Genomic DNA, 12,839 nt, shown 5'->3' on the forward strand with positions numbered 1-12,839 from the left:
GTGAATGTGTGAGTGTGAATGTGAATGTGAGTGTGAATGTGAGTGTGAATGTGAGTGTGAACGTGAGTATGAATGTGAGTGTGAATGTGGGAATGTGTGAGAGTGTGTGGGTGTGAGTGTGTGTAGGCGGTCTTAGTTATGCCACGGATATGTGGCTGGAGGCTCATTTCAGGGTCAAATATGACACCAAGGCTGCAAACAGTGTGTTGGGGGTGCGGGTGTTTAAGGTGAGGGAGGGGCTACGGATGTGCGGATGAAAGTTTTCGAGCCGTCACTCGGTGGGAAGTTGGTGAGTCTGACACTCCTGTTTTCCTGTCCTGCAGCTGTGGAGACTCAGAGCACGAGTTCGGAGGAGATGATCCCCAGTTCACCATCGCCCCCGCCTCCCCCTCGTATTTACAAACCCTGCTTTGTGTGTCAGGACAAGTCCTCAGGGTATCACTACGGAGTCAGCTCGTGCGAGGGCTGCAAGGTTAGTGGCTGCCTCGTATTCACACTCACACACTCACAAATTCACACTCGCACATTCACACTCGACGATTCACACACTCACACCCACACACTCTCACACTCACACTCACTTTCACACTCACTTTCATACTCGCACATTCACACTCGCACATTCACACATTCACACCCACACACTCTCGCATTCACACTCACACACTCAAATTCACACTCACACACTCACACATTCACACTCACACATTCACTCACACATTCACACTCGCATGCTCACACATTCACACTCACACATTCACATTTGCACCTTCACACTCACACATTCAGACACTCACACTCGCACACTCACCACACTAGCACACTCTCACACGTTCACACATTCACACTCACACATTCACACTCACACATTCACACTCGCATGCTCACACATTCACACTCACACATTCACACTCGCATGTTCACACACTCACACATTCACACTCACACATTCACACTCACACATTCACACTCACACATTCACACTCACACATTCACTCACACATTCACACTCGCATGCTCACACATTCACACTCACACATTCACATTTGCACCTTCACACTCACACATTCAGACACGCACACTCGCACACTCACCACACTAGCACACTCACTCTCTCTCACATGTTCACACACTCACACTCACACATTCACACTCACACTCACACACACATGTTCACTGCACATGCGTGTACAGGACCAACGGGTACACGGGTTCTCTGGATCAGTCAAGGGGGGTGGTCACAGGTCAGTTGAAATAATGAAGGGGTCTTACAGAACCCCTTGCTCCCAGCACCTGCTTCCCATTTCCAGATGAACCGTCCCATTCCCGGACGGACCCATTCCTAGGATTAGGGAGCAGGAGCTGTGAACGGGTGCTCCCGCCCCAGTCCACAGATTCTCCAATGTCTTCGGTCCCCGTCACAAACTACGTTCCCGAGCCACCGGCTCCATCCCACTTCCTAGCATCTGTCTGAGGCTGAACCACACTGTTCGCAACCTTGGCGTCATATTTGACCTTGAAATGAGCTTCCGACCCCATATCCGCGGCATAACTAAGACCGCCTATTTCCCCCTCCGCAACATCGTCCGTCTCCGCCCCTTGCCTCAGCTCACCTGCTGCTGAAACCCTCATCCCTGCTTTTGTTGCCTCTAGACTCGACTATTCCAACGCACTCCTGGCTGGCCTCCCACATTCCACCCTACGTAAACTTGAGGCCATCCAAAACTCTGCTGCCCCCGTGTCCTAACTCGCACCGAGTCCCGCTCACCCATCGTCTCCCCACCCTTTGCTCGTTGACCTGGTTAAGCAACGCCTCAATTTCAAAATTATCATTCTTGTTTTCAAATCCCTTCATGGCCTCCATGCCCCCCACCCCACTCTAACTCTGTAACCTCCTCCAGTCCCCTACACCCCTCCCTATCTCTGTAACCTCCTCCAGTCCCCTACACCCCTCCCTATCTCTGTAACCTCCTCCAGTCCCCTACACCCCTCCCTATCTCTGTAACCTCCTCCAGCCCCTACAACCCTCCCTATCTCTGTAACCTCCTCCAGCCCCCTACAACCCTCCCTATCTCTGTAACCTCCTCCAGCCCCCTGCAACCCTCCCTATCTCTGTAACCTCCTCCAGCCCCCTACAACCCTCCCTTTCTCTGTAACCTCCTCCAGCCCCTACACCCCTCCCTATCTCTGTAACCTCCTCCAGCCCCTACAACCCTCCCTATCTCTGTAACCTCCTCCAGCCACCTACAACCCTCCCTATCTCTGTAACCTCCTCCAGCCCCTACAACCCTCCCTATCTCTGTAACCTCCTCCAGCCCCCTGCAACCCTCCCTATCTCTGTAACTTCCCCCAGCCCCCTACAACCCTCCCTATCTCTGTAACATAGAGATAGGAACAGGAGTAGGCCATTCGGCCCTTCGAGCCTGCTCCGCCATTCAATGAGATCATGGCTGATCTTCGTCTGAGATCATAGCTGATCTTACCAGTTCAGTACCCCGTCCCCGCCTTTTCTCCGTAACCCTTAATCCCCTTAGCCTTCAGAAATATATCCAATTCTCTCTTGAAAATATTTATTGAATTAGCCTTCACAGCCCTCTGTGGCAGGGAATTCCACAGGCTCACCACTCTTTGAGTGAAGAAATTCTTCCTCATCTCTGTTTTAAATGATTTGCCCGCTATTTTTAGACTGTGGCCCCTGGTTCTGTGCTCCCCGGCCATTGGAAACATTCTCTCTGAATTCAGCCTGTCCAGGCCTGCCATAATTTTATATGTTTCGATGAGATCCCCTCTCAATCTTCTAAACTCCAGTGAGTACAAGCCCAAACTATTTAATCTCTCTTCGTAGGTCATTCCCGCCATTCCAAGTATCAGCCTGGTGTACCTCCTCCAGCCCCCTACAACCCTCCCTATCTCTGTAACCTCCTCCAGCCCCCTACAACCCTCCCTATCTCTGTAAGCTCCTCCAGCCCCCTACAACCCTCCCTATCTCTGTAACCTCCTCCAGCCCCCTACAACCCTCCCTTTCTCTGTAACCTCCTCCAGCCCCTACACCCCTCCCTATCTCTGTTACCTCCTCCAGCCCTCTACAACCCTCCCTATCTCTGTAACCTCCTCCAGCCCCCTACAACCCTCCCTATCTCTGTAACCTCCCCCAGCCCCGACAACCCTCCCTATCTCTGTAACCTCCTCCAGCCCCTACAACCCTCCCTATCTCTGTAACCTCCTCCAGCCCCCTACAACCCTCCCTATCTCTGTAACCTCCTCCAGCTCCCTACAACCCTCCCTATCTCTGTAACCTCCGCCAGCCCCTACAACCCTCCCTATCTCTGTGACCTCCTCCAGCCCCTACAACCCTCCCTATCTCTGTAACCTCCTCCAGCCCCTACAACCCTCCCTATCTCTGTAACCTCCTCCAGCCCCCTACAACCCTCCCTATCTCTGTAACCTCCTCCAGCTCCCTACAACCCTCCCTATCTCTGTAACCTCCTCCAGCCCCTACAACCCTCCCTTTCTCTGTAAGCTCCTCCAGCTCCCTACAACCCTCCCTATCTCTGTAAGCTCCTCCAGCTCCCTACAACCCTCCCTATCTCTGTAACCTCCTCCAGCCCCTACACCCCTCCCTATCTCTGTTACCTCCTCCAGCCCCCTACAAGCCTCCCTATCTCTGTAACCTCCTCCAGACCCCTACAACCCTCCCTATCTCTGTAAGCTCCTCCAGCCCCCTACAACCCCCCTATCTCTGTAACCTCCTCCAGCTCCCTACAACCCTCCCTATCTCTGTAACCTCCTCCACCCCCTACAACCCTCCCTATCTCTGTAACCTCCTCCAGCCCCCTACAACCCTCCCTATCTCTGTAACCTCCTCCAGCCCCCTACACCCCTCCCTATCTCTGTTACCTCCTCCAGCCCCCTACAGCCCTCCCTATCTCTGTAACCTCCTCCAGCCCCCTACAACCCTCCCTATCTCTGTAAGCTCCTCCAGCCCCCTACAACCCTCCCTATCTCTGTAACCTCCTCCAGCCCCTACACCCCTCCCTATCTCTGTAACCTCCTCCAGCCCCCTACAACCCTCCCTATCTCTGTAACCTCCTCCAGCCCCCTACAACCCTCCCTATCTCTGTAACCTCCTCCAGCCCCTACAACCCTCCCTATCTCTGTAACCTCCTCCAGCCCCCTACAACCCTCCCTATCTCTGTAACCTCCTCCAGCCCCGACAACCCTCCCAGATCTCTGCTGTCCTCCAATTCTGGCCTCTTGTGCATCCCCCCCGATTTCCATCGCTCCACCATTGGCGGCCGTGTCTTCAGCCGCCTGGGCTCTAAGCTTTGGAATTCCCTCCCTAAACCTCTCCGCCTCTCTCTTGCTCTCTCCTCCTTTAAGACGTTCCGTAAAACCTTCCTCTTTGACTGAGCTTGTGGTCGCCTGTCCTAATATCTCCTGATGTGGCTCGTTGTCACATTTTGTTTGATAATCGCTCCTGTGAAACGCCTTGGGACGTTGTACTGCGTGAAAGGGGCGGTATTAAAGGGGCTGTACAAATGTTGTTGGTGTAGTGTGGCAATGAGTCACACAGACTAGTCCCAGGCTCCACACCCGAGCTTAGTCTTCTTCTTCTTAGGCCGTCCCTCGGAACCGAGGATGACTTGCTTCCACATTACAAATGAGTTCTCAGGTGACTGATGAGTCCAATGCGGGACCTACAGTCTCTGTCACAGGGTGGGGCAGACGGTGGTTGAAGGGGTGGGTGGGTGGGGTGCTTGGGTTGACGTGCGCTCCTTGCGCTCCTTGCGCTTGGCTTCCGCTTGCTCCCGGCGAAGAGACTCGAGGTGTTTGACGCCTTCCCGGATGCTTCTCCTCCACTTTGTGCGGTCTTGGGCCAGGGATTCCCAGGTGTCAGTGAGGGATATTTCACTTTTTCAAGGAGGCTTTGAGGGTGTCCTTGAAGTGTTTCCTCTGCCCACCTGGGGCTCTCTTGCCGTGCCGGAGCTCCGAGTAGAGCGCTTGTTTTGGGAGTCTCGTATCGGGCATGTGGACGATGTGACCCGTCCGTCGGAGTTGATCGAGCGTGGTCAAAACTTCGATGCTGGGAATGTAGGCCTGAGCAAGAACACTGACGTTGGTGCGCCTATCCTGCCAATGGATTTGCAGGATCTTGCGGAGGCAGCGTTGGTGGTACCTCGCCAGTGCTTTGAGGTGCCTGCTGTACATGGTCCATGTCTCTGAGGGATACAGCAGGGCGGGTATCACTGTTGCTCTGTAGACCATGAGCTTAGTGCCGGGTTTGAGGTCCTGGTCTTCAAACACTCTCTTCCTCAGGCGACCGAAGGCTGCACTGGCACACTGAAGGCAGTGTTGGACTTCATCATCGACGTCTGCCCTTGTTGACAATAGGCTCCCGAGGTTTGGAAAGTGGTCCACGTTGTCCAAGGCCTTGTCATGGATTTTGATAATCGTGGGGCAGTACTGTGTGGCGGGGTCAGGTTGGTAGAGGACCTTTGTCTTACAGATGTTTAGTGTAAGGCCCATGCTCTCGTACGCTTCGGTGAAGGTGTTGACGATGGTTTAGAGTTCGACCTCCAAGTGAGCGCAGATGCAAGTGTCGTCTGCGTACTGTAATTCGACAACAGAGGATGGGACGACCTTGGGTCTGGACTGGAGGCAATGGAGGTTGAACAGTTTCCCATTTGTTCTGTAGATTAGCTCCACTCCAGCGGGGAGCTTACTGAGGGTGAGATGGAGCATTGCAGCCAGGAAGATCGAGAAGAGCATTGGTGCGATGACACAGCCTTGCTTGACCCCGGTCCGTACATGAATTGGGTCTGTGGTGGAACCGTTGGTCAGGATCACGGCTTGCATGTCGTCGTGAAGCAGGCAGAGGATGGTGACAAACTTTTGAGGGCAGCCGAATTTGAGGAGGACACTCCATAATCCCCCACGGTTGACAGTGTCGAAGGCCTTTGTGAGATCAAAGAAGGCCATGTACAGTGGTTGGTGCTGTTCCTTGCATTTCTCTTGTAATTGATGTGCGGTGAAGATCAAGTCTATTGTGCCCCTTAGTGGGCGGAATCCGCATTGCGACTCTGGGAGGAGCTCTTCGGCCACTGGGAGAAGGCGATTGAGGAGGATTCTTGCGATGACTTTCCCTGTGGCAGACAGCAGGGAAACTCCTCTGTAATTACCGCAATCTGACTTGTCACCTTTCTTGAAGATGGTCACAATTACAGCATCTCTGAGATCCCCTGGCATGCCCTCCTCCTTCCAGATAAGATAAATGAGTTCATGAATTCGCACCAGTAGTGCTTCTCCGCCATGCTTTAGCGCCTCAGCAGGGATTCCATCTGCTCCTGAGGCCTTGTTGTTCTTCAGTTGTCGGATGGCCTTTTCAACCTCATGCCGGGCTGGGGTTGTGCTGAGATGGTGGCGGGTAGCATGCTGCAGGATGGAGTCGAGGACACTCGCGTCGAAGACAGAGTCTCGGTTAAGGAGATCTTCGAAGTGCTCCTTCCAATGGGCACTGACTGCCTCTCTGTCCCTGATGAGTACCTCTCCGTTCTTGGCCCGCAGTGGGGTAGGGCCTTGGGTGCTTGGGCCGCAGATGGTCTTGACTGCGCTAAAGAATCCACGCACGTCGTGGTTGTCGGCTAGCTGCTGGATCTCCTGCGCTTTCTCCACCCACCATCTGTTCTTCAGGTCGCAAGTTTTTTGTTGGACCTCGGCCTTCAGGCGTCTGTAGCGCTGCCGCCTTGCTCTCGAGTTGTGTTGCCGTTTCCAGTCCAGGAATGCCTTGCGCTTGCGGCTTATTAGCTGGTCGTTCTCGTCGAACCAGTCTTGGTGTTTCCTGGTCAAGTGACCGAGCGTCTCTTCACAGGTGCTGATTATGGAGGCCTTGAGTGCAGACCAGGCGCTGTGGGTTTGGTGCCTTTGGGTTAAGGATGGAGGGAGGGAACCAGCCCGGGTTCCTGCTCCTGATCGCTAGCCAATCATAGAATCGTAGAAATTAATGGCACAGAAGGAGGCTATTTTTCCGAGTGGCAGGCAGTGACTAATGGGGTACCACAGGGATTGGTGCTAGGACCCCAGCTATTCACTATATATAAATGATCTAGACGAGGGAACTAGATGTAATATCTCCAAGTTTGTAGATGACACAAAGCTGGGTGGGCGTGTGTGCTGTGAGGAGGATGCCGAGAAACTCCAGGATGATTTGGACAGGTTGGGTGATTGGGCAGAAGCATGGCAGATGCAGTATAATGTGGATAAATGCGAGGTTATCCACTTCGGTGGCAAAAACAGGAAGGCAGATTATTATCTGAATGGCAATAGATTGGGAGAAGGGGAAGTGCAACAAGGCCTGGGTGTCCTTGTGCACCAGTCGCTGAAGGTAAGCATGCAGGTGCAGCAGGCGGTTAAGAAGGCAAATGGTATGTTGGCCTTCGTAGCGAGAGGGTTCGAGTACAGGAACAAGGATGTCTTGCTGCAGTTGTACAGGGCCTTGGTGAGACCACACCTTGAGTATTGTGTGCAGTTTTGGTCACCTTACCTGAAGAAGGATGTTCTTGTCATGGAAGGAGTGCAGCGAAGATTCACCAGGCTGATACCTGGGATGGCAGGAATGACGTATGAGGAGAGATTGGGTCGATTGGGCTTATACTCGCTGGAGTTTAGAAGAATGAGGGGATCTCATTGAAACTTATAAAATTCTAACAGGATTAGACAGACTAGATGCAGGAAGGATGTTCCCGATGGCGGGGGAGTCCAGAACCAGGGGTCACAGTCTAAGGATAAGGGGTAAGCCATTTAGGACAGAGATGAGGAGGAATTTCTTCACCCAGAGAGTGGTGAACCTGTGGAATTCTCTACCACACAGGGCAGTTGAGGCCAATTCATTAAATATATTCAAGAAGGAGTTAGATATATTTCTTAAGGCTAAAGGGATCAAGGGATATGGGGAGAAGGCAGGGACAGGGTACTGAATTTGGATGATCAGCCATGATCTCATTGAATGGCGGAGCAGGCTCGAGGGGCCGAATGGCCTACTCCTGCTCCTATCTTCTATGTTTCTATGTTTCTATGTTTATTCGACCCATCGTGTCTGTGCTGGATGTGTGGGGGTGCCAGGTGAGGACATGATTGGAGCTTGGCGCGATGCCCCTTGCAGTCAAATATCCTGCTGATACTAAATTTCTCGTCATTCCTCGAACTCGGAGGGGGTTTGACACAAAACCTGGAATAGGTTCAGTATAAAACCTGGAGCAGATCAATCGCCAAACCCAGACTGGATCAGTCACAAAACACGGAGCGGAGCCAAACTTGGACTAGGTTGATTGCAACACACGGAATAGATCCAGCACAAAATCTGGAAGAGATCCATCATAAACCCTGGAACGGAGCCAGCACAAAACATGGAATAGGTTCAATCACAAAATATGGAACGTTTCCAGGGCCAAACCTGGGGTGGATCAGTCACAAAACATGGAACGGATCCAGCACCAAACCTGGAGTGGATCAGTCACAAAACATGGAAAGGATCCAGCTTCAAACCTGGAGTGGATCAGTCACAAAACATGGAAAGGATCCATCTTCAAACCTGGTGTGGATCAGTCACAAAACATGGAACGGTTCCAGGGCCAAACCTGGAGTGGATCAGTCACAAAACATGGAAAGGATCCATCTTCAAACCTGGTGTGGATCAGTCACAAAACATGGAACGGTTCCTACCAAACCTGGGTGTGATAAGTCACAAAACATGGAACAAATCCACCCCAAGCCTGGAGTGGATCAGTCAAAGAACATGGAAAGGATCCATCTTCAAACCCAGAGTGGATCAGTCACAAGACATGGAACAGATCAGTCACAAAACATGGAACGGATCCACCCAAACCTGGAGTGGATCAGTCACAAGACATGGAACAGATCAGTCATAAAACATGGACCGGATCCAGCACCAAACCTGGAGTGGTTCAGTCACAAAACATGGACTGGGTCCAGGGCCAAACCTGGTGTGGATCAGTCACAAACCATGGACCGGATCCATCCCCAACCATGGAGTGTATCAGTCACAAACCATGGACCGGATACATCCCCAAACCTGGAGTGGATCAGTCACAAACCATGGACCAGCTACATCCCCAAACCTGGAGTGGATCAATCACAAAACCCGGAGTGGTGTTACACAAGGTGCGATCTGCTTGGCTTATTGCGATAGTTAGTCCTCTGCACCCGCTCCATTCTTGAGTAGCGTGTGATGTGAAGTTCAGACAGTGTTCACATTCCGCCAGTTGCCCCCCGCCCAGACCCCCTGCCACCCCGCTAATCTCCGACACCTGGCTAAAGATACAGGTTCCACGAGCACGAAGCTGCCTTCTGGAACTCCATCAGTGATGCCAGATAGCAGGATATTCACCCACAGGAGGCATCACAGCTGAGCCTGACATTCAGCAAGACTTCACAGCACAGTGATCAGGAACAGGAGCCCTGGCTGATTTCACCCCAGCCCTCAAACCACTGAGGGAAATTGCAACTCCCCCAACTCCCCCGCGCCCCCCCCCCCTCTGCCCCCACCACCTCCAGAAGAGACCGGCTAACTCAGCACATGCCGGGGATGGAGGCTGGGATCTTACTGCTCCGTGTGTGTGTGTGTGTGTGTGTGTGTGTGTGTGTGTGTGTGTGTGTGTGGGGCTCAGTACCACACAACCTTGGTGTCATATTTGACCCTCAAATGAGCTTCTGACCACATATCGGCATCATAACGAAGAGCGCCTACACCCACCCTCCGTAACCTCGACCATCTCCCGCCCCTGCCTCAGTTAATCTGCTGCTGAAACCCTCATCCCTGCCTTTGTTACCTCCAGACCCGACTATTCCAACGCACTCCTGGTCAGAGTCCCTTCTTTCACCCTCCGAAAACTTCAGCTCATCCAAAACACTGCACCCCGTGTCCTAACTCGCACCGAGTCCCGTTCACTCATCACCCCCTGTGCTCACTGCCCCGTGTCCTAACTCGCACCGAGTCCCGTTCACTCATCACCCCCTGTGCTCACTGCCCCGTGTCCTAACTCGCACCGAGTCCCATTCACTCATCACCCCCTGTGCTCACTGCCCCGTGTCCTAACTCGCACCGAGTCCCATTCACTCATCACCCCCCGTGTCCTAACTCACACCCAGTCCCGTTCACCCATCACCCCCTGTGCTCACTGCCCCGTGTCCTAACTCGCACCCAGTCCCGTTCACCCATCACCCCCTGTGCTCACTGCCCCGTGTCCTAACTCACACCGAGTCCCGTTCACCCATCACCCTCTGTGCTCACTGCCCCGTGTCCTAACTTGCACCCAGTCCCGTTCACCCATCACCCCGTGCTCACTGCCCCATGTCCTAACTCACACCCAGTCCCATTCACCCATCACCCCGTGCTCACTGCCCCGTGTCCTAACTCACACCCAGTCCCGTTCACCCATCACCCCCTGTGCTCACTGCCCCGCGTCCTAACTCACACCCAGTCCCATTCACCCATCACCCCCTGTGCTCACTGCCCCGTGTCCTAACTCGCACCCAGTTCCGTTCACTCACCACCCCCTGTGCTCACTGCCCCGTGTCCTAACTCACACCCAGTCCCGTTCACTCATCACCCCCTGTGCTCACTGCCCCGTGTCCTAACTCACGCCCAGTCCCGTTCACCCATCACCCCCTGTGCTCACTGCCCCGTGTCCTAACTCACACCCAGTCCCGTTCACCCATCACCCCTATGCTCACTGCCCCGTGTCCTAACTCACACCCACTCCCGTTCACCCATCACCCCCTGTGCTCACTGCCCCGTGTCCTAACTCACACCCAGTCCCGTTCACCCATCACCCCCTGTGCTCACTGCCCCGTGTCCTAACTCACACCGAGTCCCGTTCACCCATCACCCCCTGTGCTCACTGCCCCGTGTCCTAACTCGCACCCAGTCCCGTTCACCCATCACCCCGTGCTCACTGCCCCGTGTCCTAACTCACACCCAGTCCCGTTCACCCATCACCCCCTGTGCTCACTGCCCCGTGTCCTAACTCGCACCCAGTCCCGTTCACCCATCACCCCCTGTGCTCACTGCCCCGTGTCCTAACTCACACCCAGTCCCGTTCACTCATCACCCCCTGTGCTCACTGCCCCGTGTCCTAACTCACACCCAGTCCCGTTCACCCATCACCCCCTGTGCTCACTGCCCCGTGTCCTAACTCACGCCCAGTCCCATTCACTCATCACCCCCTGTGCTCACTGCCCCGTGTCCTAACTCACACTGAGTCCCGTTCACCCATCACCCCCTGTGCTCACTGCCCCGTGTCCTAACTCACACCCAGTCCCGTTCACCCATCACCCCCTGTGCTCACTGCCCCGTGTCCTAACTCGCACGCAGTCCCATTCACCCATCACCCACTGTGCTCACTGCCCCGTGTCCTAACTCACACCCAGTCCCGTTCACCCATCACCCCCTGTGCTCACTGCCCCGTGTCCTAACTCACACCCAGTCCCGTTCACCCATCACCCCCTGGGCTCACTGCCCCGTGTCCTAACTCTCACCCAGTCCCATTCACTCATCACCCCCTGTGCTCACTGCCCCGTGTCCTAACTCACACCGAGTCCCGTTCACCCATCACCCCCTGTGCTCACTGCCCCGTGTCCTAACTCACACCCAGTCCCGTTCACTCATCACCCCCTGTGCTCACTGCCCCGTGTCCTAACTCACACCCAGTCCCGTTCACCCATCACCCCCTGTGCTCACTGCCCCGTGTCCTAACTCGCACGCAGTCCCATTCACCCATCACCCACTGTGCTCACTGCCCCGTGTCCTAACTCACACCCAGTCCCGTTCACCCATCACCCCCTGGGCTCACTGCCCCGTGTCCTAACTCACACCCAGTCCCATTCACTCATCACCCCCTGTGCTCACTGCCCCGTGTCCTAACTCACACCGAGTCCCGTTCACCCATCACCCCCTGTGCTCACTGCCCCGTGTCCTAACTCACACCCAGTCCCGTTCACTCATCACCCCCTGTGCTCACTGCCCCGTGTCCTAACTCACACCCAGTCCCGTTCACCCATCACCCCCTGTGCTCACTGCCCCGTGTCCTAACTCGCACCCAGTCCCGTTCACCCATCACCCCCTGTGCTCACTGCCCCGTGTCCTAACTCACACCCAGTCCCGTTCACCCATCACCCCCTGTGCTCACTGCCCCGTGTCCTAACTCGCACCCAGTCCCGTTCACCCATCACCCCCTGTGCTCACTGCCCCGTGTCCTAACTCGCACCCAGTCCCGTTCACCCATCACCCCCTGTGCTCACTGCCCCGTGTCCTAACTCACACCGAGTCCCGTTCACTCATCACCCCACCCTGAGCTTGCTGACCTACACTGGCTTCTGGTTAATTTTAAAATTCTCATCCTTGTTTTCAAATCCCTCCATGGACTCCTCGCCCCTCCCTCCCTATCTCTGTAACCTCCTAAAGCCCCTCCCTCCCTATTTCTGTAATCTCCTCCAGCCCCCGACACCCCACCCTATCTCTGTAACCTCCTCCAGCCCCTACAACACTCCCTATCTCTGTAACCTCCTCCAGCCCCCTACAATCCTCCTTATCTCTGTAACCTCCTCCAGCCCCTACAACCCTCCCTATCTCTGTAACCTCCTCCAGCCCCTACAACACTCTCTATCTCTGTAACCTCCTCCCGCCCCCTACAACCCTCCCTATCTCTGTAACCTCCTCCAGCCCCCTACAACCCTCCCTATCTCTGTAACCTCCTCCAGCCCGCTACAACCCTCCCTATCTCTGTAACCTCCTCCAGCCTCTACAATCCTCCCTGTCTCTGTAA

The 12,839-nt window shown here is 54.5% G+C and overlaps 1 protein-coding gene across 1 annotated transcript in view; it reads left to right on the forward strand.

Moving 5' to 3' along the window:
- The first annotated feature begins 305 nt into the window (after window positions 1-305).
- LOC147097216 (retinoic acid receptor gamma) overlaps window positions 306-12,839 on the forward strand; it is a 39,893-nt gene continuing 27,359 nt past the window's right edge. The window contains exon 1 of the mRNA XM_085973105.1: window positions 306-472. Coding sequence (XP_085829231.1) covers window positions 356-472 — 117 coding nt within the window. The 5' untranslated portion in view covers window positions 306-355. The remainder of the gene's footprint in view (window positions 473-12,839) is intronic.

This window comes from Somniosus microcephalus, chromosome 33, assembly GCF_052327205.1.
Source record: "Somniosus microcephalus isolate GS21.2 chromosome 33, FLI_Smic_1.0, whole genome shotgun sequence".
Taxonomy (NCBI): Eukaryota; Metazoa; Chordata; class Chondrichthyes; order Squaliformes; family Somniosidae; genus Somniosus; species Somniosus microcephalus.